Genomic DNA, 23,062 nt, shown 5'->3' on the forward strand with positions numbered 1-23,062 from the left:
ACAAAAATGGTTTTAACAAATAAAACTGCATGTTTAGTTAATGGGGTGAAAAAATAAATATTATATAAAAATGCTTTAATTACCAGTATTTCCCAATCATCTGCTGAAATTGGTTCTACTTCTACTTGTTGACAGGATAAAACCTGAGAACAGGGTTCAAGGAATACCTGGCAGATAAGAAACCTAATTAAATTGCTTTCAATATTTTCACAAACAGACCACTGAAAATAATTCTAAACAAGAAAAGAAAATCTGACGTAAGAATCACATGGTTGCTGATCTGTACTGGCAACATTTTCCAAAATACATTTTGACTATATAATTAGTGTTATTTATTCCCTTTGGCAACATAAAAGTTATTTTTAGCATCCACAAATAAATACATGGTATTTTATTCAATACTGACAGTAACAAAAGTAAACAGTTTGAGAACAATGTTAGTATGTGCAAACTTTTATTTGTTGACCTACTGAATGACTCACTGAATCCTAAGCAAAAATATTCTAATATTTTATTTTATTTATTAAATTTAAATACCAGCCATCTTGCCTAGAGGCAACTGTAAGTGGTTTACTAAAATAAAATATTAAAACAGTAACTATTAACACTAAAATTCATTTAGAAAATGACAAAGATGAGAAGGAAGGGAACTAGATGCAATGGTGAGGAGTTGGGGTCCTCTTAATCCATTAACCATCTCCAGAATGACATGTCCCCATTGGGGAGTCAGGCAGTTGGCAGAGGCAGGTCTTCAAGCTCTTTCAGAAAGCCAAAAGGGTGGGTGCAGATCTCACCTCGGGGGCCACAATACTGGGCAGGCATAAGTGATGAATTGAAAATAATTCAATATAAAGTTAGTTCTTAACTTTCCACTGGTTGCTTAGCAGCTGTTCAGAGTTACAGCAGACCATCCAAAAGCTACTGACATCCCAGTTCCAAAGTTACAATCGCTGCAGTACCCTAAAGTCATTCATTCTTATGACACAATATAGGGGCATTGCAGGAGTCCCCCTGTTTATTTCCTCACCCTGGGTCCCTGTGGGCCTGCTTCCCATAGCACCATGCCTTACAGCCTCTTCATTTATTCTCTGAAAATCTGAAAAGCGTTGGGCTTGGGTTAGGAAAGGTTGTTCTTCTCCTAGCCTGCGTAGTGTGGTCCCGGAAGCAGCCACCTTTTTCTGGTCAGCTGCATCGAATTGTGGCTACCCTAAAAATGATGGCCATTTCCAGGATTGTGCCACATGGTCCAGAAACGAATAGGCGTGTTCTGCTTACCTAACATGAGCTCTGACCCAGTGCGGAGCTTTTCAAAACTTGTACTAGAGAATTATACCAGAAATGTACAATAAAGAATTGAAATATTTGATTGTAAATGTTTTAACAGTGGCTAGGAATGTATTTGCTAAGAATTGGAAAAATGAAAAAATACCTATGCAGGAGGAAGTTATTAAGAAAATTACAGACTGTGCTGAAATGAGTAAATTGACATTTGAAATTAGAGAACAAGAAGATAAACAATTTTACATGATATGGGATTTGTTTTATCAATGGTTGGATAAAAAGACATATTAATGTAATAGACTAGGAAATCTTGTAATAGAAGTTTAATAGATCGATATAAAATATAATACAGATATACTGTATATAACTATTGGATGAAAGTACAATATAAATTCCATAATAAAATCTAGAATATCTCGTATAAAATGATGGAATAAATAGTTCAGTCATGAATGATTAATAACTGATAAATATATAAGCATATGTTAGTTTGACAATGTGGGAATTTATATAAACTGAGTATGAAAGTTTGACAATGTGGGAATTTATATAAACTGTGAGTAATGAGTATGAAAGGATAGCACAAAAGATTTGTAACCAACTGACACACTGTATGTATATAAACTGGAAGATGGGTTTATGTTTTTATGTTTTGTTTGTATGTTTGTCTTAAAAAATATTTTTTATATAATAAAAAAAAAACATGTAATAGAGGAACAGTACAAGCCTCTTTGCACTTGGGGCGTGTGGTGTTAAGTAGTTGCCATTTACAGAGCCTCCATAATTCAATGAGGCTGTCCAGAAAATAGAGTCCACTTCTAGGATCAAACGATATTGCCCAGTCCCTCATGTCAAGTGTTAATACCACTTTATAATGCCTTGGTAAAACTACACTTGGGATATTGCTTCCAGTTTGGGTCACCACGATATAAAAAAATATGTTGAGACTCCACAAAGAGTGCAGAGAAGAGCAAGAAAGATGATTAGAGGACTGAAGGCTAAAACATATGAAGAACAGTTGCAGGCATTGGGTATGACTAGTTTAATGAAAAGAAGGACTAGGGGAGACATGATAGCAGTGTTCCAATATCTAAAAAGTTGCCATAAAGAAGAGGGGGTCAAACTATTCTCCAAAGGCAGGACAAGAAGCAATGGATGGAAACTAATCAAACAGAGAACCAACTTAGAACTAAGAAGGAATCTGACAATTGGAACAATTAATCAGTGGAACAAGTTGTCAGTGCTGCAACACTGGAGGTTTTTAAGATGAGATTGGACAACCATTTGTCTGAAATGGTTTAGGGTTTCCAGCTTGGATTAGAAGGTCCCTTCCAATTCTTCTTTTCAGAATGAAGAGGCCTGCTCTGCTTCCCTAATGCAAACTCTGGAAAGTTCCCTGTCCATCACATCTGAAGCTCATGTTAAAGAAGCAGGGGAAACCATTCCATTCCTAGGCTGTGTGGTGTGATCCCAAAAATGAACGTCATTTTCAGAGCACCCACAATTAATCCCAAGCTGCTTTTAGGATTGTGCCACATAGTCCAGGAGCAGAGCTGCTTACCCTCCTTCCTCCTCCTAAACCAAGCTCCAGAGATCTTTGAAAGGTAAGTGCACAATGAATGACATGGGGTAACAAGGTTGTGGGGCATGGTGGGGCATTAAGTAGACACAAAGCCTGCAGGGATACTAAGGGGTGGGAAGTGGCAAACAGAGTGCCTAAGGGGATGGGGGGAGTTTGGAGAGGTCCAGGGCAGGACCTTTGCCAGGCCTCCTGGGGCTCCCCAGGGTGCCTTAGGGACCCTATGCTTCATTAAACAACTTGCATATTCATTTAATGGCTGCATTGGAAAAAAGAAATGAGGCGATTGCATAGGCACTTCATTTAATGACTCTCATGACTTCTGAAGGTTTCATTATAGTCTTCGACCTGTATTATTTCTGCATGCTTCTATCAAGCAATATTCTTTGTTGTGTCAGTTCTTTGTTTGTGCATCATGCCTGCATATCCCATAAGAAATGCACTTGATGTATTTGTGTTTTGCAGGTGCAAAGCAAATAAATTAATGGAGAATATTCAGCAATCATTTCAAAAGTTAATTATGTCATTTGAAATATGTTTGCTAGGTCTTGGTATTTTATTAAGCATTAGACAATTTGATAATTTAAAATTCAAATTCTGAAACTAATAACTGATATGTATCAACTTCATATCCTACTCTAAGTATACAAATAGAAGATTGCATTTCAAACCTGTTGTCCATCTTTGATGCCAAGCTTGCCTGCCAAGTGTCTATTTATTTCAACAATATTTTCTTCTGTTTGACGATAACGTCTGATTTCCATCCAACCCAAGAATACTGGTTGATTACCCCAAGATGCTTTCACAACTTGATCCTATGAATTTAAAAAATAAATAAATTTATATTAAATGAACAGGGGATATTTCATGTAAGTGGACAAATAGATACATACAGACCAGGTCCAAGCAAAAGTGGGATCTTTTTTTTATAAAATTAGGGTGTTCTGGTCTGATAAATTCAATACTCCAGATATTGAGGAATTCCTTTAGGTATCAATTTGAAGGCTGCAATCAAATTGGTATAACAAAAGATTTCTTTTTCTAGAAGTGTTCAAATTTGATTTATAAGTCTTGCATTTTGTAATTTTCTCCATTGTTTTTCCTCAATCCTAGCATCATCTAGTATAGCAACATCAAAGAATCAGACTATTTTCTTTTCAATAACTATTAAATCAGGTATCTATCAACAAGATGCTTGTCAATTTGGATCGTAAAATCCCATAAGATCATAACCCACTTATTATTCTTCGTATTTTATCCCGACTTTTAAACACGTAACTCTAACACACCCTCCTCCTCTGATTTTCTTGCAACAGCAACATTATGGCACTTGGTTAGGCTAACAGTAACTGGCTCAATCAATCAATCAAGCCCTCTATTTATAAAATACTCAGAATTTGAATTTTATATTTTATACTATTATTTTTTAAAATATTTTTTCTGCTTTTATGGATTAATAGAATTTATGCTGCTCATTTTTCAGCCTTGTACACATAAGCATAAATACTACATCATATAGTATAGCACTTGCACATTTTACGTCTTGGAAGCACAAATAGTACATCACATTTTGCTAGTGTATGGTTTCAGATTATTTAATTTTGGCTTTGCCAGCTTCAGCCTTTACAAGACCAGTTCCAATTGACAGTGATCTGGAAAGGGAGCAGGCTTTTGGAAGATCCGAAGACCTGGCACTTCCCACAAGCACTAAACTAGGGTGGACCAATGTTTTAAGAGTATTTGCAGTTAATACAGAACTCCCCTCCCCTCCCTCTGATAATTATCACACTGACATAAGATACCATCTCATGGATATTAGAAGGTATTTTTCCAAATTCTAAAAAAAACCCTAATTCTTAACAGTGACACTGGGGAGGGGGGAATCCACAGGTCTAACAGGAAAAAAAAAGATAAAGTATAATACATCAGATTTAAAACACCTATTCCTTTAATAGCTGCAGAAAGATGCAATTCATTTCAGATTATTCTGAATATTGCAACGCTTGAAAAATAATATAGCAATGAAACAGCACCTTCCCCTTCATGACATTCTGTGTCAAATGCCAGTAATCCCCAGTGGGCGGCAGCATCTACTATTGGCAAATTTCGAAAACAAAATGCTCAGCAAGATCAGGTGAATGCTTAGCTAGCTGGGACAGCACCAAGATATCCTATGTCAGGTGACATTGAATATCCTCAGAAAAAAAGACAATAACGTTATCATTTCTGTAGAATAGCCAAGAAACCTCTGCAAGGCACAGCTGCAAATCTCCTTTTCGTCTGGAGCGAATAAACTGCTTTTACTTAGGGTAGCTAATGAAGAGGATAAGGGGGTTGGATGAGAAGACGGCCAAAGGTCCCGTCTCTTATTCTGATCAGTTAACCTTTTGATATTATCCGGAGGCTGGCAAGAGCCCCCTTCTATGGCTCGTTTAAGGTGCCAACAGTCCGTGCTTGGATATGGAAAGGTGTTGCTGAGGAAAAGTATGCTGTAACTGTGAATGGACACTTCAACCTTATAATCACCGGACACAGAGCGATCGGAGGTCGGTAGCCACCTTCCTGAATCCCTTGTACCTGCTGCAGTCGGAGGTAGGAAACCAGCCCAGGCGGCAAGTGCAGAAAGCAGTTCTTGACACCGCTCAAGGAGATGCTCGCCGCGGCTATCCCGAAGCCTCCTGCCCCCAACATCACCGCCGACCCTCCGACCATCCACGGCCAGGTACCGTCTTAAAGACAAAACTACAGAAAGTCGCGACTTTTGACCGTCACCAGATTGGCGGAACGATTTGCCCCGGCTTCTGGCTCCGTACCTTGCTACCTTTTCAGGTAGCCTTAACGGTCATTGGAGGCCCAGCCGTTTTTCTCCGCTTGTGATTGGATAATGGTGCCACGGCTCCGCCTCGTTCCCTCGCCGCGTTCTTCATCGACTTCTTTCCGCCTTTCTTGGAGAGGCCGCCGGTACTGGCGGCCGGGGGAGGGGGGGAAACTGGTGTGTGTATGTGTGTGTGGAGGGAGAAAAAAAAAGACTTCGATGACGTTTTGAAGAGGCGACAAGACAGTACGGAGGCTAAGATGGCGGCGGTTGATGCTGGCGAGGAGGAAGTCGGTGGCGTCTGCCAGCACCACGCACAGCGGACGATCTGCGCATCGCGCGCCAAGTATCGTGAAGGGCGCAGGCCACGAGCAGTGAAGGTAAAGGAGAAACAGTTCTCCCTTGAGCCGTTTCCTCTTCTTTTCAGATCCGCTCTCGGATACAGATTTGGGTGGTGGTGATGATGATGATGTTCATCCATCGTGTTCGAAGAGGGCCTTGACCTCTAACGGGTTGTGGGCTGTCCACGGCGTGGCCGCAGGTGGCTGATAAGGCCTACCCGGGCTTGTCCTGCCACATGTCGGCCATTCACGTGTGGGCACCATTGCTGCAGCATTTGCAACTGTGGCTCTGTGGAGTGCTCGCTTCTCTTGTGCTATGGCTGTGGTGGCTAACCCTTTTCGGCTCCCATGCCAATAATTGCATGCGTGCTCGTGTGCTCGCACTTGCGTGCCAGCACCCAGAAGGCAATGCATGTTGGCCCCTCCCATGCCCCCTGCGCATGTGAGTGAGACCCCATGCACGCTGCATGTCTCTGCGTGTGCGTCTCCCACGAGTCCCATACACAATGTGCACAAGCTAGCCAACAATCAGCTGTCAGGTGGCGTCGCACGTGCATGCGCAATGGGCCTCTTGGGCGACTTCTCACGTGCTGGCAGAAGTGGCTTTGTGTGCCACTTCTGCCATGTGTACCGTAGGTTCGCCAACACAGTGCTATGGGGTTGTTCTTCTCTCTTCAAATATATGGCAGCCTAGGTGGATCGACACGTGCCATGAAGATCGGTCTAGTGCTAGGGTTTCCCAGGAGGTGGTGTCAATATCCAGGGACTTGAAAGAGGCTTTCAAAGGGTTTTTCTATGGCTTCCTTTGGGGCCCCCCCCCCCCCCATGCGATCACTTTCCTTGAGACAGCTCACCATAGAGAAACTGTTTAGGGATGTGGTGGTCTGGCATCCTTACAACATGGCCTGCCCAGCATGTCTGGGCAGGGTGTGAACTGACGGTAGGCCTGCTCTGGAGAGGACTTCTGTGTCTGGCACTTTGTCCTGCCATCAGATCCTCAGAACTCTGCGGAGGCAGGTTGTGTGGAAGTGGTTCAATTGCCTAGCATGCCTCCTGTATACAATCCAAGCAGTAGTGCTGACTACCCTGCTGTATGCCAGTGAGACTTGATACTTTGTTGAGATCTCCATAAGAAGCCTACAAGCCGGATAAAAGCAAATCTGCCCTTCCTTCCCCCACCTCCTTTTTTGTTTGCATATACACTCACAGCACCTAAACAGGAAATAGAGAAGAGTGGAATAAAATAATACAGTTGGGACCTTGGAGGACTTCTAGTCCAACGCCAAGAGACCTTACATCCCTGATGGTGAACCTATGACATGCGTGCCAAAGGTGGCACGCAAAGCCCTCTCTCTGGGCATGTAAGCCGTCACCCCAGCTCAGCTCTGCTGTGCATGTGCACGTGCCTCCCACCGGTCAGCTGATCTTCGGGTCTCTGCTGTGCATGCATGGAGAGCGGAGTGCGAGCACATTGCATTTTGGGGGTGCGCGTGCGCACTTTGGGCACTTGGTGCCGAAAAGGTAGCCATCACTGCCTTATACTATTTCAGACAATCTGAAATGTCCAGTCTCTTCTTTAAAAATGATGGAGCTCCCACAACTTCTGAAGGCAAGCTGATCCACTGATTAATGTTCTCACTGTCAGGAAATTTCTCTTTATTTTTTAGCTTGGATCTCTTCTTGATAGCTTTCCATCTGTTATTTTTTTTGTCCAGCCCTCAGGTACTTCAGAAGATAGGTTGATCCCCTTTTCTTTGTGATAATCTCTTGGATATTCGATGGCTTTTATCATGTAATTTCTCTTCATTAAACTGGCATAGCCAGTTCCTGCAACTGTTCTTCATGTGTATTTCATCTGCACTTTCTAGTATGTCATCTTTTTTGTTTCATGGCAACTGTAACTGGGTGCAGTATTTCAAGTGTGGTGTTACCAAGGCGTTATAGTTGTAGTAACACTTCACTTGATCTTGTTTCTATCCCTCTGTTAATGCAACCCAGGATTGCACTGCCTTTTTTGGCAGCTGCAGCATACTACTGGCTCATATTTAAGTGGTTGTCCACTAGGACTTTTAGACCCCTCTTGCAGTTATTACTAAGGCATGACCTACCTTTTAGCCAGCAGGGTTTGGTTTCATGGAAGATATTTTTTTACAGAATGGAGGGGTAGGAGGACCATGCAACCTAGATCCTTAGCATACAGTTTCACTTGCCCACCGTTAACCTCCAGCTGTGCGACCCACTTCCTCACAGGCCATGGACAGTACTGGTCCATCGACTAGGGGTTGGGAACCCCTCTTCTAAAGTGTTGGCTATTCCCGCCAGCTTGGTATCATCTGCAAATTTGATGAGTTCACCTTGTTTATCAATTTTATCAAATCACTGAAGAGTACTGAACCTAAGACAGAATCTTGAGGTACCTCACTGCATATTTCCCTCCATGTAAAGACAGGTTCTTAAGGACTACACTGTTGAGTGAATCAGCTAGTTGTAAATCCTCTGGTGGTGATGCTGTCTATATTCCACATTTTTCTGTCTTACTAATTCGTAGTTGTGGTTCATTTTGTCAAATGCTTATTGAATCTAAGTATCCTCTGAAAACGGAAGTTGTGTTTAGTTGTTACAACTGAGGTTTCCTGATAAGACATTTGTCAGTTTTCTCCTTAAACCATCATGTATAATTGTTGGGATCTCTACAGGGGTTAGATCCTTCTTGAATTGTTGAGCACTATGCCAGTTTACTGACCCAAATAGAAGTAGTAGTCTTTTGAATGATCAAATGTATCTCCGGTTTTACCACTTTAATCTTCACTATGCTTCCTATCTTGTGAAATTTCTACTATATGTTAATGTCCAAGGGAAATTTTGAACAGTAATTTTCAGGGCCATGACTAGCTATAAGCCATGGTTATTGCTGGTCTGATGTTCCTCTTGAATATAGTTTTTGAAGTATTCAAGGTAGTAGCTAATTGTATTTTGCCCAAATGCTATGAGTTTAGAATCATTTAGAATCCTTGCTATAATACAGTTAATACTGATATCTTTCTTCCTATATTGTATGTAAGACTTAGCTATCTTTAATTTCTGAGCTTAGCTATATTCTGTTACCCCCTACTGATGATGTTTTTTCCACTAACTTTTAAAATTTTCATTTTACCTGATATTAGTTTCCTTTTTCCCTTCATTTGCTTGGTTTGTTTTTACTCTGTAACTTGTATTGTTACGTTTATTTGGTCTTACAGTATTAATAAAATGTAATGTATCAAAAATATGATTGTCTAGATTTATTCATCAAACTAAGCCATAACCAAACAACATGTAGTCCTTAATTAACAACCATTTGTGCCATGCCCGTCAGAGAAAAAGACCCTGATTCCCTTCATTAGCTGCAGGAAAGCTCACAGCAACTTGTGGGAAGCAAATCTGAGTTATCTTTTATTGTTGAGGCTTATCTGGGTTCCTGGCGTCTTCCCAACTGTGTGGGTTTTGTTGGCCTTTGAAGTCGGCAATTCCTTATCCTGCCCTGTCCAGTTAATTGCTGCAGTGCGGTTTGTGTGAATTTTTATTTACAATTTATATGTACTTTGTTTTTGGACTGAATTTCCTCCACTTAAAGACTGTTCTTGGGAGAGTTTTTTTCTCCTGCCGAAGGTAACTGGACATTGGGGGCAAAGTTGGAGGTATTAAAAGGACTTTTCTTACTTATGTGACTGTGTTGCCTTTGTGCCATGCCCCTGGTCATCACAATTTCCATAGCAACCATTCCAAGTTATAACAGCTCTGAAAAATGTTGCTTATGACTGATCCTCATTATAACCATCATAGCATCTCCACAGACCCATAATCAAAATTTGATTGCTTGGTAACTGGCATGTATTTATTGACTGCATCGTTCCAGGGTCATGTGATTGCCATTTGTGACCTTCCCAGTCAGCTTCTGACAAGAAAGTCAATGTGGGAGGCCAGGTTTGCATTAATGGCTATGATTCATTTAACAACTTCATCATTAATAACTGTGGCACATAGAATTACCTGTGGCAATTCACTTAAAAACTGCCTTACTTAGCAATGGAAATTCTGGTCCAATTTGTATTCACAGGTAGAGGACTCCCATTGACGAACTTGATCACTAATGCTAAAATATCTAACTTCTGACACATTCTTTTAAGATTGTTATTCTGTATTACTGTAAACAATTAATTTTAAAATAGAACAGCTCACTTATATATATTAAAGTGTTATTAAAGTGATTTTGTTTTTCAGGTTTACACTGTCAATTTAGAGTCTCGATATTTGTTAATCCAAGGTGTTCCTGCATTGGGAGTTATGAAGGAGCTAATTGAACTTTTTGCATTATATGGTACCATCGAGGAATATAATCCACTAGATGGTTATCCAGCAGAAGAATTTACTGAAGTGTACTTGATCAAGTTTTTAAAAATACCAAGTTCAAGGTAATAACCATTGCTTTTGTTCTTCCTAGAATCCCTACTTGTTTGATATTGAAACATCTTTCATATATCAGTTTTATGTAAACCACAACAGTTATTTTTATATTGTGAAAACTTAACTTACTGGATTTAACTTCAACATGATTGAATTGTTTTAGTATTGTGTATCACTTTCTCTCTTTTAGGGCAGCCAAAAGAAAACTGGATGAGCGGAATTTCTTTGGCAGTTTGCTACATATATGCTATGCTCCAGAATTTGAGAGTGTCCAAGAGACCAGAGCCAAATTAAGAGACAGACGAAAATATATAGCAAAAGCAACCAATTTCAAAGGTTTGTGGCTTTTATTTTAAATCAGTAAAAGGCAAGAGCAAACAACTTTTGTAATTCCCCCCAAAAATCCAATATTCATTTGCCAAAGATTTTATCAGAAGTCAAACTCAATCCATTGAGGACTTTACACTTACTGTTTGAAAAGTTATATTTTTTCTTTTTATATTCTCATTAAGAACCTCTCTTGCATTATTTCAAATCTAAATAGCTTGGCATGGAAAAAAGGATGGGAGCAAACAAAAAAAACTGTGTCTGCAGAATTTACTTTGAATTAGATGTAATTAATTTTCATTTTTTTCTTAGTTCATGTATTTAATTTATTTTGCTTATTATTCCATTGTACATTTTTGCACAACTCCAAAACACCCCCCAAATGGTGAATATTTATGTAATTTATTAGAATATTCCTTTACGTTGAAAATAAATATAGAATCATCACATCCAAAGCATAGCAGAACAATGCTTTGGAAGGAACTGTCAGCTAATACATTAAACCAATTTTTTCACTGCTCATCAAATAAAGCCTGTTCTCTACCATGGCAAATTGTTAACAAAATTAAAATTCACTTCAGAAATGCCTTTTTTACTATGCACCAACATAACACATTATCTTTTGTGTTTTGAGAGCAATCATTGGAGACAAAACAGGATTGTGGTATACGTTCTTCAAAGATCATGCCGTTGGATCGTGGATCATGGACATCTGAAAGAGCCATTAGCAAATGGAATCCAGCAACATATACACAGGACCCCCGTCAATCTTCCTGTTGCACATTATTACTGAAGCATATTACATCTCCCGCAGAACAGCATTGCCAGAATCTGTTAGTAGCCCCTCACTATTCTGATGATCATGCTACAGTATCTGCATGCTTTAGCCAAAGCATGCAGGTGAGTAAGAAGCCACAGCAAAGAGAACATGACACATTGGCTTGCTGGAACCTAGAAAGAAAAGATCCATCTTATGAAGGTCTTGGAAGATTCATGCCCCGAACTACACAACTTCAGGAACGAAAGAGGAGAAGAGATGAAGACAACAAACTTGCCCTTTTGGGAAGAGAGCCTAATGGTGAAGAAATCATTTTTGGCCCAAGGCTACCAGAAATACCTAAAATAGATATGGATGATGATTCACTGAATACCTCGGCAATCTTAATTCGTAATAGACTAAAGAAGGTGGGCCAATAATTTTTCATTCAATGTTCTGAAAATATGTAGTTCTAACATCATTTAGAATTTGTACATATTAATTATTTTGCAATAGCTTAATCCCTTTTATTCCATTATAAATGCATATCATATACTAACTTTTGATTCCTTTTTTCAAACTAGATTGCTGATCCAGTTCAAACTTCAAACTCATCTGAAGAATTATTAGTGGAAAATCAAATAAAACCAGTAATAAAGCAGAGGCGGCGTATATAAGTATTTCTGATTGTATGTTACGTTTATATTTGATTCACAAACAGGTAGGCTCTGACTGTTTCTAGACAAAGAAATATTGCTTCATTTGCTAACATGAAGCAGTTCTTGTAAAATTTAAAGTTATTATCCATTATGTTGAAATGTATTGATGTCTGTGAATGTTATCACCTTATTTCTTGTGCTTCTAATGCTATCCTATGATAGCATTGGGTCTACCCAGCTATATTACATTTCATTCATTATATTTTACTTGCAGATCTACAACTCGGGAGCATCTTGGAAAGCCTGTGACTCAAAGGACATCCTGCACTGTAAAGGAAATAATAAACATTTTTTTAAAAAAGCTATAACAAACTTATGTCCAAAGAACAATGGAAATGCTTAACTAAATACTAAAATTAGGTTCAATACCCCACTTTTAAGTAGCAAATTTTAAGAGCCTGTTTGGTGTCATAATTAAAATATTAGCCTAGAAACCAAGAGGCTCGTGAGTTTTAAGTTTGCCTTCGGCATGAATGATGAGCCTCTGTGGCGCAGTGATTAGAGTGCAATACTGCAGGCTACTTCTGCTTCAGCCGGCTGCCTACAATTTCGCAGATCGAATACCATCAGGCTCAAGGTTGACTCAGCCTTCCATCCTTCTGAGGTGGGTAAAATGAGGACCCAGATTGTTGGAGGCAATAGGCTGACTCTGTACACCGCTTAGGGCTGTAAAGCACTATAAAGCGGTATATAAGTCTAAGTGCTATTGCTATTTCTCTGGACCAGTCACTTTCAGCCCAACCCCCCTCACAGGGTTAAACCTGTGGGGAAAATACAAGCCAGGAATATTAGGCTTATTTGCCCCCTTGTATTTTATATAAAGAGATGTAATAATCATGTTATGTCACAATTTATTAAAATTATTTGCCAAATTTCTGCTTTTTGAGAAATAAAAAATAAAAGCCTTCCCTAACTATGTGAAGCTAGTTGCATCATTCTCTGGGTCTTTACTGTACGTCAATATTTTCGTTTCATATAATGCTCTGTTCCATTATCAAATAGTTCATAAACATAAAAGACATTTATTTTGAAACACTTTACAGAACATTTTACAGAAATGCATGTAGTTAGGAAGTTTATATAACAATTAGACATTAATATATCTGCAATAAAATGTTTTTTAATTGCATTAATTCAAAAATTCATTACAAGAAATTTATTGTAAGAGTTCCTACACCATAAGTCATCACATTACTACCGTGTTTCTCCAACAATACGGCCTCCACCAATAGGAAGGCCCAGCATGTTTTTTGGGCATAAAATCAAATTAAGCCCCTCCCCCAAATTTAGGCCTATTTTAAAATATGCAAAATAAGGGGGAAGAGTGGGGAGACTTGCCGTTAGGAGCGCCCGGAATTCCTCGCCACCAGCCGCTCCTAACGGGCGATCATGGCCAAGCACAGAGAGCTCCTACTCCCACCTTTGCTGCAGACACCTTTGGCACCCGCCTGTTGCTTTCCTTCTGCCCATTACGCCACCACGTTTGAGCTGCCGCTTCCGTGTTTGGAGTGCCGTCGCCATTTGGAGCTCCAAACGCGAAGTGGCAGCTCAAACAACATGACGGCGATCTTTTATTTTGGTCCGCGCCGAAGTTCAAAGCGAGCAAGAGAGGGAGACTGCGATGCCTCCATCCGAGATGGCAACCTCACTAGTGGATCACAACGTGGCTGGAAGCCCGAATCGGCGGGATACGATGGCGATCTTTTGGAGCGAGAGGAAAGGGAGAGAAGAGTTGCGAGGCGTAATTTGCAGGAGGAAGTGGGTGTACCCACGGCAGGGAGCCCAAGGAAGAAGGGCCGGTAGGCAATGGAGAGCGTCCCGAAGCTCGGAAGCAGCCTAGAGACGCGCCCGGAAGAGGCGCAGATGCTGCCTTGTAGTCCCCAAGCCAACTGCGTGTGCCGCCTTTAGTTATGTGCGCTCCGCGCTTTGGGCATCTCCGTGTGATCGCGACCCTGTCCTTTCCACCTGCGCGCCCTTGCTGCTTTCTGGCTCTTTAGCAACCGGCTTCGTGTTTGGAGCACTGCCGCTGTTTGGAGCTCCAAACGGCGGCGGAAGCTCCAAACGGCGGTGGAAGCTCCAAATGCGGAAGCTCCAAATATGACGGTGGGCGATCTTTTTATTTTGGTCCGCGCCAAGTTCAGAGCGAGCATGAGAGGGAGACCGATGCCTTGCTAAAGAGCCAGAAAGCAGCAAGGGCGCCAGGTGGAAAGGACAGGGTCGCGATCACACGGAGATGCCAAAGCGCGAGCGCACATAACCTAAAGGCGGCGCACGCAGTTGGCTTGGGGACTACATAAGGCAGCATCTGCGCTCTTCCCGGGCGCGTCTCTAGGCTGCTTCCGGAGCTACGGACGCTCTCCGTTGCCTACCGGCCCTTCTTCCTTGGGCTCTCTGCCGTGGGGTACACCTACTTCCTCCTGCAAATTACGCCCGCAACTCTTCTCTCCCTTTCCTCTCGCTCCAAAAAGATCACCATCGTATCCTGCCGATTCGGGCTTCCAGCCACGTTGTGATCCACTAGTGAGGTTGCCATCTCGGATGGAGGCATCGCAGTCCCTCTCTTGCTCGCTCTGAACTTCGCGCGGACCAAAATAAAAAGATCGCTCGTCGTCATGTTTGAGCTGCCACTTCCGCGCTTGGAGCTCCAAATGGCGGCGGCACTCAAACACGGAAGCGGCAGCTCCAAATGTGGCAGCAGAATGGGCAGAAGGGAAAGCAACAGCGGCGGTGCCAAAGGTGTCTGCAGCAAAGGTGGGAGTAGGGAGCTCTCTGTGCTTGGCCATGATCGCCTGTTAGGAGCGGCTTTTGCGAGATGCAAGGGGGGAATTAGTCACCCTCAAAAGACGGCCTAGCCGTTTTTTGGGCTCAAAAAAAAATAAGGCCCGGCCTTATTATGTGAGAAACACGGTATTTGATGACATATTTTTCCAGAAGCGTCAAAAACCTAAATGAATGATTAAAATGGTCAACTTTACAACAGATTTATGTTTCTACAAGAGTACTGAGAATACTTGGGAATCTTTCATATTTTATACAAAACATAGGTATTCTATAAGAATTAATCCCCTATCCCTGGCCGCCAGAAACATGTCTGCCTTATAACCCTACTCTTGGTGAATCTTTAAGATGACATTTTCCTTAACAGTACACTCTGTGCACAATTATTAGGCAAGCTGTATTTTGAAGGATTAATTTTATCATTGAACAACTACAGTACTCTTGATCAATACAAAATGTTAATAAAGCTCAAACCTCTCCATCAATACAAAATGTTAATAAAGCTCAAACGTGAAGTTATGGCTTTCTTAGAAGAATATGTGTGCACAATTATTGGGCAACTATTAGTATACAGAATTATGCAACTAAATAAAAAATGAAAAATTTCCCATCTCATTTATTTTCATCTGTTAAAGTGAGAATAACACAGTTCAAAAAACAAATCAGTGACAATGTAGCCACCCTTCTTTTCAATAACAGTCATAAGCCTTCCATTCATGGAGTTTGTCAGTTTCTTGATCTGTTGACGATCATCTTTTTGTACAGCAGCAACTACAACCACAGACACTTCAGAGAGGTGTACCGTTTTTCTTCACCATAAATCTCCCGTTTAAAAAGGCCTACAAGTTCTCAACAGGATTTAGGTCAGGTGAGGAGGGGGGGGGGTGCATGTAATTATTCTCTCATCTTTAAGCCCTTTACAGGCTAGCCACGCAGTTGAATACTTTGATGCACAAATGGAACATTGTCCTGCATAAAAATAATGGATGTCTTGAAAGATGCAGACTTTTTCCTGTGCCGCTCCTTGAAGAAATGGTTTTCTAAAAACTGGCAGTAGGTTTGGGAGTTGATTTTGAGTCCATCTTCAACCCAAAAAGATCCAACTAGCCCATCCTTTATAATACCAGCCCATACCAGTACCCCACCCCCAACTTGCTGGCATCTGAGTCAAAGTGGAGCTCTTTGCCCGTTACTTATCTAGCCACAGACCCATCCATCCGTCAATAGTCACTTTCATCAGTCCATATAAAACCTTTGAAAAAAAATCTGTCTTCAGGCATTTCTTGGCCCAGTCTTGCCATTTCAACTTATGTGTCTTGTTCAGTGGTGGTCGAATTTCACCCTTCCTTACCTTGGCCATGTCTGAGCACTGAACATCTTGTACTTCTGGGCACTCCAAGTAGGTTGCAGTTCTGGAATATGACAGTACTGGAGGATAATGGGTTCTTGGTAGCTTCATGTTTGACTCTTCTCAAATCAGTTAAGGTGCGTCTTTTTTTCTCAACGTGTTTCTTGTGACCCTGTTTACTATTTGCAACAAAACATTCTGTAATCACGCCCCAATATCTTAGCAATTTCAAGAATGCTGCATCCATTTGAAAGACTACAATTTTTGACTTTTCAGAATCAGTTAAATCTCTTTTTAGCACATTTTGCCTGAGGAAAAGAAGCTGCCTAATAATTATGCACACCTTGATATAAGGTGTTGATCTTAGACAAAACCTTCACATATTACACAAATACACATCACCTGATTTGCTTATATGCATTAAGCATTTTAAGTTTATGGAGGTGGAAAATATGCATACAAAGGATGATATGGTCAAAATACTCACTTGCCTAATAATTGTGCACACAGTGTAAACTAGATAAGCTGTGATCCTTTGAGTCATCTTTTAAAGAGATTTTTCCTATGGTAAGAAATTCCTCAAAGTCTTCAACAATGACAGAAATTCTAATGCATTGCTTTCACTGGAAAAGTTGGATACATTCAGATGTTTGCCTTGAAAATAGCATGTGTTGAACTATATAACACAGACAAATATTATTACCAGAAATGTTTTATGACATTTTGTATTATGTCATAATCTGCTTTATGATAATTTTTGTATCATAAAATTTTGAAAGATTTGTCAAATTTCGATTCCACAGGAATCATATGTATTTTGGATGCATTTGAGGTACCTCAGTTCAAAAATTGTTGCCCTGTGATATACTGCTTCAGTCCAATTAAAGGTTATGGGAACAAGAATTTTAATAGCAAGTAAACAGATTATCTGGGAAAAATTAAATCTTCCTTTCAGATAAAAAGCATTTCACTGTTCAATATAGACTTTCATACTTGAATCTACCTGTAGCTCAATAAACTGATGGAGCCACTTTTAAAAGATAGAATTGTTCAGAAAAAAATAGAAAATAGTCTGTTCCAAAAAATTAGAAAAACAAATCCAAAACTTTTAGTTAAAATACCCAGAAGCTGGATACTGGTGATCTATATTCAGATTTGAGAAATATAATCTAAAGATAGAGCATAGCTAAGCTTAGCTCCTTAGTCCTGGGCTAAAGTTATTTTAGATCAGGGGGAAGACTTCAGTTAAAGCGTGCTGAAGGCTTGCTTTATCATCAACATTAAAAGTCTCCCATTGTATACATATATAATGATTTTGGTTAGCCTCATTTAGTGAACATGCAAAAAAAGCAGTTTAGTAATTTTAGTTTTGTACTTAGAACATTGTTCAAATCTAGAATAGAAATACAATTACTAATAAAATTACTAATTCATTACTAATATACTTTGATATAGACTTCATAAATACCTTCACATCAGGTAAACATGGTCCAAATGCTTCTAAAAGGAGATTTTCATCTCTTACCGCCCTTTCAAAATCCACAAAAGAGACTTTGCCATCATGATCATAGTCCTATAAAATAAGATATTTTAATCCATATAATCATTATATTTACACTATAGTGTTATATATAATCATTTGGAACTAAAATACAATTGGAATTAAATGTATGGTATTTTTTTTATTGGCATGCCAGTCAAATTTCATATAATTGCTACTGTACAAATTTATTTATTGAAAAAGATATTCTGGTATCGGTCCAGTCACTAATTTGGCATTGCTGATTAACCCAATAGATTGCCAAGATTATCTGTTTATTTACTCTGACTGATTTCATTTCTGCTTTTTTTTCATCCACTAGGGTATGAATGAAACCCAACTGAATTAATTGGATAGACTATTAGTATGATCTAAACCTGATAAGTTTTAAATTTATTATACTTGCCATTTTCTTCAGTGTTATTTCAACTAAATCTTTAATTCCTTCATCGGGATCTTCCTCAGATGGCTGTTTTAGCAGACTGTTCTTCAGCATATGAAACATTTCCTCTCGTGAAATATATCCATCACCATTCAGGTCATAAACCTCAAAGCAATCTTTAAAAGGTATAAACTACATTAACTGCATGCATGTAAAACAAAATTTCTGCCAGCTAATTAAAAATAACAGTAAAACTAAATTGTAGTTAAAGAAAGAAGCCTATTTTGCAATAAATTAGATTAATATACTGCATAATATGTATGGTATAGATTATATAAACTACAATATAATGTATTTTTACAATGAATTTCATAATGAATTTGCCCTAAAATTCAGAATAACATGAAAATCAATTTTTACTAGAAAAAATCTTACATTTCATCTTTTCTTCTAAAGTCCCTCGAAGAAATATTGATAAGCCTTCTACCCATTCTGTTACACTGACACAGGAATCATTGTCTTTGTCAAAAGCACGGAACACTGAACGAAAAATAAAGATTATTCTAAAGTTTTATTTTAGTGTTGGCAATCTAATCCAAAAAGAGATACCCCCAAAAAAACAAGACCCAGAACAAGACAACGGTATCGCACTCCTCCCCTACATCAGAGGCACCACAGACAAAATTAGCAAAATTCTCCACAAACACAATATCAGGACAGACTTTGGCACTGACCAAAAAATAGCCAACATCCTAAGAAACCCCAAAGACAAGATCTAGCTAGAAAACCAAGGAGTTTATGAAATACCATGCAACAATTGCCCAGCCACGTACATTGGACAAACCAACAGGAGAATAAATGCATGCATCGCAGAACACAAAAACGCAGTCAGAAGAGAAGAAAATACTTCCTCCCTCTTCTAGTACCTTAAAGCCACAGGACATGAAATTAATTTCGAAGGAACCAAATTAATATCTAACACTGAACACTCCAGCAAGAGAATAATCAGGGAAGCCATCGAAATAGAGAAACACCCCCATAACATGAATAGATGGGACGATACCTCCCACCTACCAGACATCTGGAAATTAGCCCTCACCAACAAACGAGTCCCAGCCACGAAAACCAACACCAGACCCAAACACGCCAGACACGGGACACCACCACCAATCCCCCTCATCAGACCCAGGCCCAAGCCCATCCTATAAACGAAGGACAACCACCATCCAGAAAACAGACCATGGCTGCTTCACCAGCTGTTGCACCCCCGACCCCAAAACCAAACAAACTGACACATGCCAAGAACACAGACCCAGACCCCAAACTCGAAGCCAGACTAAAACCCAGAATGCTACATCACAGCCACCCGCTCAGGATATCACATCAGAAAACTCAGGAAATTACACCACAAGAACTCAAGAAGTTGCAACACAGCAAATGACCCAGGATATCACAGCACAAGACCAAGGATACCACAGCAATAAGTCTCACAAGGTCATTACACAACCCATTACCCAAGCCATTGCTACACAGCGGGCTAATGGAAAAGAGATCAAAGCACAAACTACTCAGGAGATTACAATGCAGGACCCAGGATACCTCAACAAAAGAACTCGCAAGCCCATCACACAACCCATTACCCAAGCCGTTAAAACACGAGAGGCTAATGGAAAAAAGATCACTACAAAACGAACGACCCAGGAGATTACAAGATCCAGGATATCTCCACAACAAAACTCACAAGGCCATCACACAACCCATTATACCAACATCAACTCCATCAACCAATCAAGAGGCAGCAGCGCAGCCAACCAGCCCAGCACACCAGCCCCCACCACCAGTATTTATAGAGAGACGGCAGCTCCGATTACACACTGCTTGCACTGGCACGAAGCCGAAAGCACCAGCCTGAGGATGGCTAGTGGGACCTCGCCGAAACATCGCCAAGATACACTTAATCTTACACGGGAAAAGACCTGAACACACCTAGACCTACATATATATACATACACACACACACACACACACACACACACACACACACATATATGATATTCAGCTTTTAAAGTTGTAGCAACGTTTCGGCAGATGAGATTCTGCCGAAATGTTGCTACAACTTTAAAAGCACAACTATAATGACAATAGTACAATATATATATATTTGAAGATTTCCAGATCTTTATTAAAATTACAATTTGCAATTCTAGTTCTGTGTCAATATAAATTGTACTATAGCTACTTTACCAGAGCTATTGCTATTACATATTGCTATTATGTGGGGACATTGAAAAGGCCAAATGATACAGTCACCCAAATACAATGATCAAATATTATCAACAGACCTCAGTGTGCAGGAGAATAAATCCTACTCAAGGCTTATTAATTATGAATGAATCATGTTAAGTACAACTGATATGAATTTGACCTTCCATGTGCTTTTCAGACTTCATGAATGTATTACCCAACAATACAAGAGCACACAATAGATATAAACTTAATGTACACCACTCCAAACTTGACTGCAGAAAGTACAACTTCAGCAACAGTGGTCAATGCCTGGAACACACTACCTGACTGTTGTCATATCCCCAAATCCACACTCCTTTTCTCTCAAACTAACCACTATTGACCTCACCCCTTCCTAAGAGGTCTGTGAGGAGCGTGCATAAGCACACAATCGTGCCTACTGTCCCTGTCCTATTGTCCCCAATTATTCCTACCCATTTCCTGTACTTATACTAATGTTTATTATCTTGTAAGTTATTGACAAATAAATAAATAAAAATAAACATAGAAATGTTTTCAAACTGCAATCTGAAACAGCTTCTCAAAAATGTTTTAAAATACAATAATTTATTGGCATTGATTTAATCTCACCTCTGTCCATAATCATGTCATCTGTCATTCCAAATGTCACATGTAGAATATTGCGAAATGAGTTGCGATCTAAACCAACAACAGCATGACGGTCGCTGGGTTCCACATCCAGGTTGTTGAAAAGTTTTATGAGACATTCCACTTCAAATTTATTAACTACAAAAGGAAACAGTGAAACAAAATCAACAATGAAGACGTGTATTTGTTTTCACCATCGAATGTAAATTTGAATACGTATCTCTCCCCGATACTCTAATGTTGCCGTTCTCGATGACTCCGCTGACAAGGAATTCTGGGAGTTGTAGTTTCAGCATCTCCGGGTGGGAAGCTCGATTCCACTCGAGATAATAACAATATAAAAACAATTGTCACGAATTTCCCGATCGGGTTAATGGACTCAGGAGCAGCTGGGTTTAAAGAAGCACAAGGGAAAACGTAGACCCACTTTCACTCACAATGTTTAGCGGATTTGCACAGGGATTCGGTAAGCTTCTGCAGCTTCTTTCTGTTCATTTTGAGCTTTGTGGCTGCCGCTGCGCCGGATTGTCACAAGCCAAGCTGTTTCCATGGCAACAACAGGGAATGTTGCCGCCGGGCCCGGATGTAACGAGCTGAAAGGCAGCTTTAGGCCGACCGGAAAGTTCAGGCGCGTTTTATTATTTATGTTGGTGAGAAGGCAAAACCCGGCTTTGGTACTCTGAACTGGCTCGTTCCTCTGGTTTTCCATAAGGACGAATGGAATAGAATAGAACTGGAAGGGGCCTTGAGGTCTTCTAGTCCAGCCCCCTGCTCAAACAGGAGTTCCCATACCATTTCAGACAAGTGGCTGTCCAGTCTTCTTAAAAACCTTAAGTGAGGAAGGCAAGCTGTTCCAGTGGTTAATTGTCCTCACTGTTAGGAAGTTTCCAGTATGATTTGATTGTTGAGTGTACTCTATGACTATCATTAAGTGTTGTACCTTATGATTCTTGATTCTTAATGAATGTTATCTTTTCTTTTATGTATACTGAGAGTATTTACACCAAGACAAATTCCCTGTGTGTCCAATCACACTTGGCCAATAAAGAATTCTATTCGTTTCTTCTTAGTTCCAGGTTGCTTCTGTCCTTGATTAGTTTCCATCCATTGTTTCTTGTCCTGCCTATAGGTGCTCTGGTGAATAAGTTGATCCTCTCTTTGTGGCAGCCCCTCAAATACTGAAATACTGCTACCATTTTGCCCCAATTCTTCTTTTCTTTAGAGTAGCCATAACCAATTCCTACAACCACCTGATGGGAGAGGCAGAAAATAGGGAGCTCCAATCCCCCCTGGCTGGATCTTTTGCAGAGTTTTGAAGCAAAGACATTTTCCGAATCAAATTGCAAGCAAACATAAATTGAAGATTTTTAAAAATGGTTAAAGGTCCACCTGTCTGCTAGGAGTATAAATCTTTCCATTCCCCACCATCCAGTCAGAGGTGAAGAAGCTTTTTGGATGAGAAGTGAAATGTCTTCAAACAAAAACCAGAAAATATTTTATTGTCTCTGTTAAATGGAAATCAATCAGTGCAAAAACAATCAAGACCAATTTATTTCCACTGGTTTTTTTTTGTGGGTATTGTAGGAAGTTAGCACCCATCCCTCTCCTAGAAAAATGAAATATCCTAGGAAATATTAAAAAGGCAGAATAATTCCTCTAAAAAGAATAGAAACTCCGAAGCAGAAAGTCACTTCAGAAGCAGAAGCTCACCCCCACCTTTGTTAATGGGTGGGCCATTAAGGTCTGGGCCAGAATATTTCACATAACAAAGATCTCCAGGTAGAGCTATAATAGAAATTCTTCAAAGCCCTTTCATTACATCATCATCCAGCAAGGCTCAACCAAGCCTAGCGCTCA

General features: G+C 40.0%; 3 protein-coding genes across 11 annotated transcripts in view; 1 reads left to right on the forward strand and 2 right to left on the reverse strand.

Moving 5' to 3' along the window:
• The window catches only part of PEX1 (peroxisomal biogenesis factor 1), a 33,256-nt gene extending 27,450 nt beyond the window's left edge, over window positions 1-5,806 (reverse strand). For 2 of the 7 annotated variants that reach the window (XM_087946066.1, XM_087946063.1), the window contains exons 1-3: window positions 5,674-5,806; window positions 3,532-3,675; window positions 84-167 (exon numbers count right to left, since the gene is read on the reverse strand). Coding sequence is in view for 3 of the 7 variants with exons in the window: in XM_087946063.1 (XP_087802189.1) it covers window positions 84-167; window positions 3,532-3,624 (177 nt within the window). In the remaining 4 variants the exon portion in view is untranslated. Of the gene's footprint in view, window positions 1-83; window positions 168-3,531; window positions 3,676-5,437; window positions 5,615-5,673 lie in introns of those variants that run through there. The other 5 variants (XM_087946064.1, XM_026688218.2, XM_087946067.1 and 2 more) reach the window with 3 other exon arrangements.
• RBM48 (RNA binding motif protein 48) lies at window positions 5,774-12,232 on the forward strand. Its single transcript, XM_026688219.2, has 5 exons — window positions 5,774-6,055; window positions 10,277-10,467; window positions 10,650-10,795; window positions 11,421-11,971; window positions 12,128-12,232. The coding sequence occupies exons 1-5, from the start codon at window positions 5,861-5,863 to the stop codon at window positions 12,218-12,220; spliced, it is 1,176 nt and encodes a 391-aa protein (XP_026544004.2). The 5' UTR covers window positions 5,774-5,860; the 3' UTR covers window positions 12,221-12,232.
• On the reverse strand, window positions 10,788-21,805 carry CLXN (calaxin). Of its 3 annotated transcripts, none has more exons than XM_026688222.2 (6): window positions 21,643-21,803; window positions 21,188-21,343; window positions 18,746-18,850; window positions 18,335-18,486; window positions 17,857-17,961; window positions 10,788-12,529 (listed from the first exon to the last, which is right to left on the reverse strand). In XM_026688222.2, the coding sequence occupies exons 1-6, from the start codon at window positions 21,698-21,700 to the stop codon at window positions 12,479-12,481; spliced, it is 627 nt and encodes a 208-aa protein (XP_026544007.1). In that variant the 5' UTR covers window positions 21,701-21,803; the 3' UTR covers window positions 10,788-12,478. The 3 variants fall into 3 exon arrangements, with proteins under 3 accessions (XP_026544007.1, XP_087802195.1, XP_087802194.1); XM_087946068.1 differs by lacking the exon at window positions 10,788-12,529 and adding an exon at window positions 15,169-17,011 and having other exon boundaries at window positions 21,643-21,804; XM_087946069.1 differs by lacking the exon at window positions 18,746-18,850 and having other exon boundaries at window positions 21,643-21,805.
• Between the last annotated feature and the right edge of the window lie 1,257 nt (window positions 21,806-23,062).

The sequence above is a fragment of the Notechis scutatus genome, chromosome Z, assembly GCF_049901735.1.
Source record: "Notechis scutatus isolate UNSWTSFEM ecotype Mainland chromosome Z, rNotScu1.2, whole genome shotgun sequence".
Taxonomy (NCBI): domain Eukaryota; kingdom Metazoa; phylum Chordata; class Lepidosauria; order Squamata; family Elapidae; genus Notechis; species Notechis scutatus.

Bases quoted from the DNA above. Each gene is read 5' to 3' on its own strand.
- CLXN (XM_026688222.2), bottom strand. From the start codon at position 21,700: ATGAACAGAAAGAAGCTGCAGAAGCTTACCGAATCCCTGTGCAAATCC. The intron at 18,851-21,187 runs GTGAGATTAAAT...TTTTTCGTTCAG, and splicing joins TGACATGATTATGGACAGAG to TGTTCCGTGCTTTTGACAAA. The intron at 17,962-18,334 runs GCAAGTATAATA...CTTATTTTATAG, and splicing joins AAATAACACTGAAGAAAATG to GACTATGATCATGATGGCAA.
- RBM48 (XM_026688219.2), top strand. From the start codon at position 5,861: ATGTGTGTGTGGAGGGAGAAAAAAAAAGACTTCGATGACGTTTTGAAG. The intron at 10,468-10,649 runs GTAATAACCATT...TCTCTCTTTTAG, and splicing joins TTAAAAATACCAAGTTCAAG to GGCAGCCAAAAGAAAACTGG. The intron at 11,972-12,127 runs GTGGGCCAATAA...TTTTCAAACTAG, and splicing joins TTCGTAATAGACTAAAGAAG to ATTGCTGATCCAGTTCAAAC.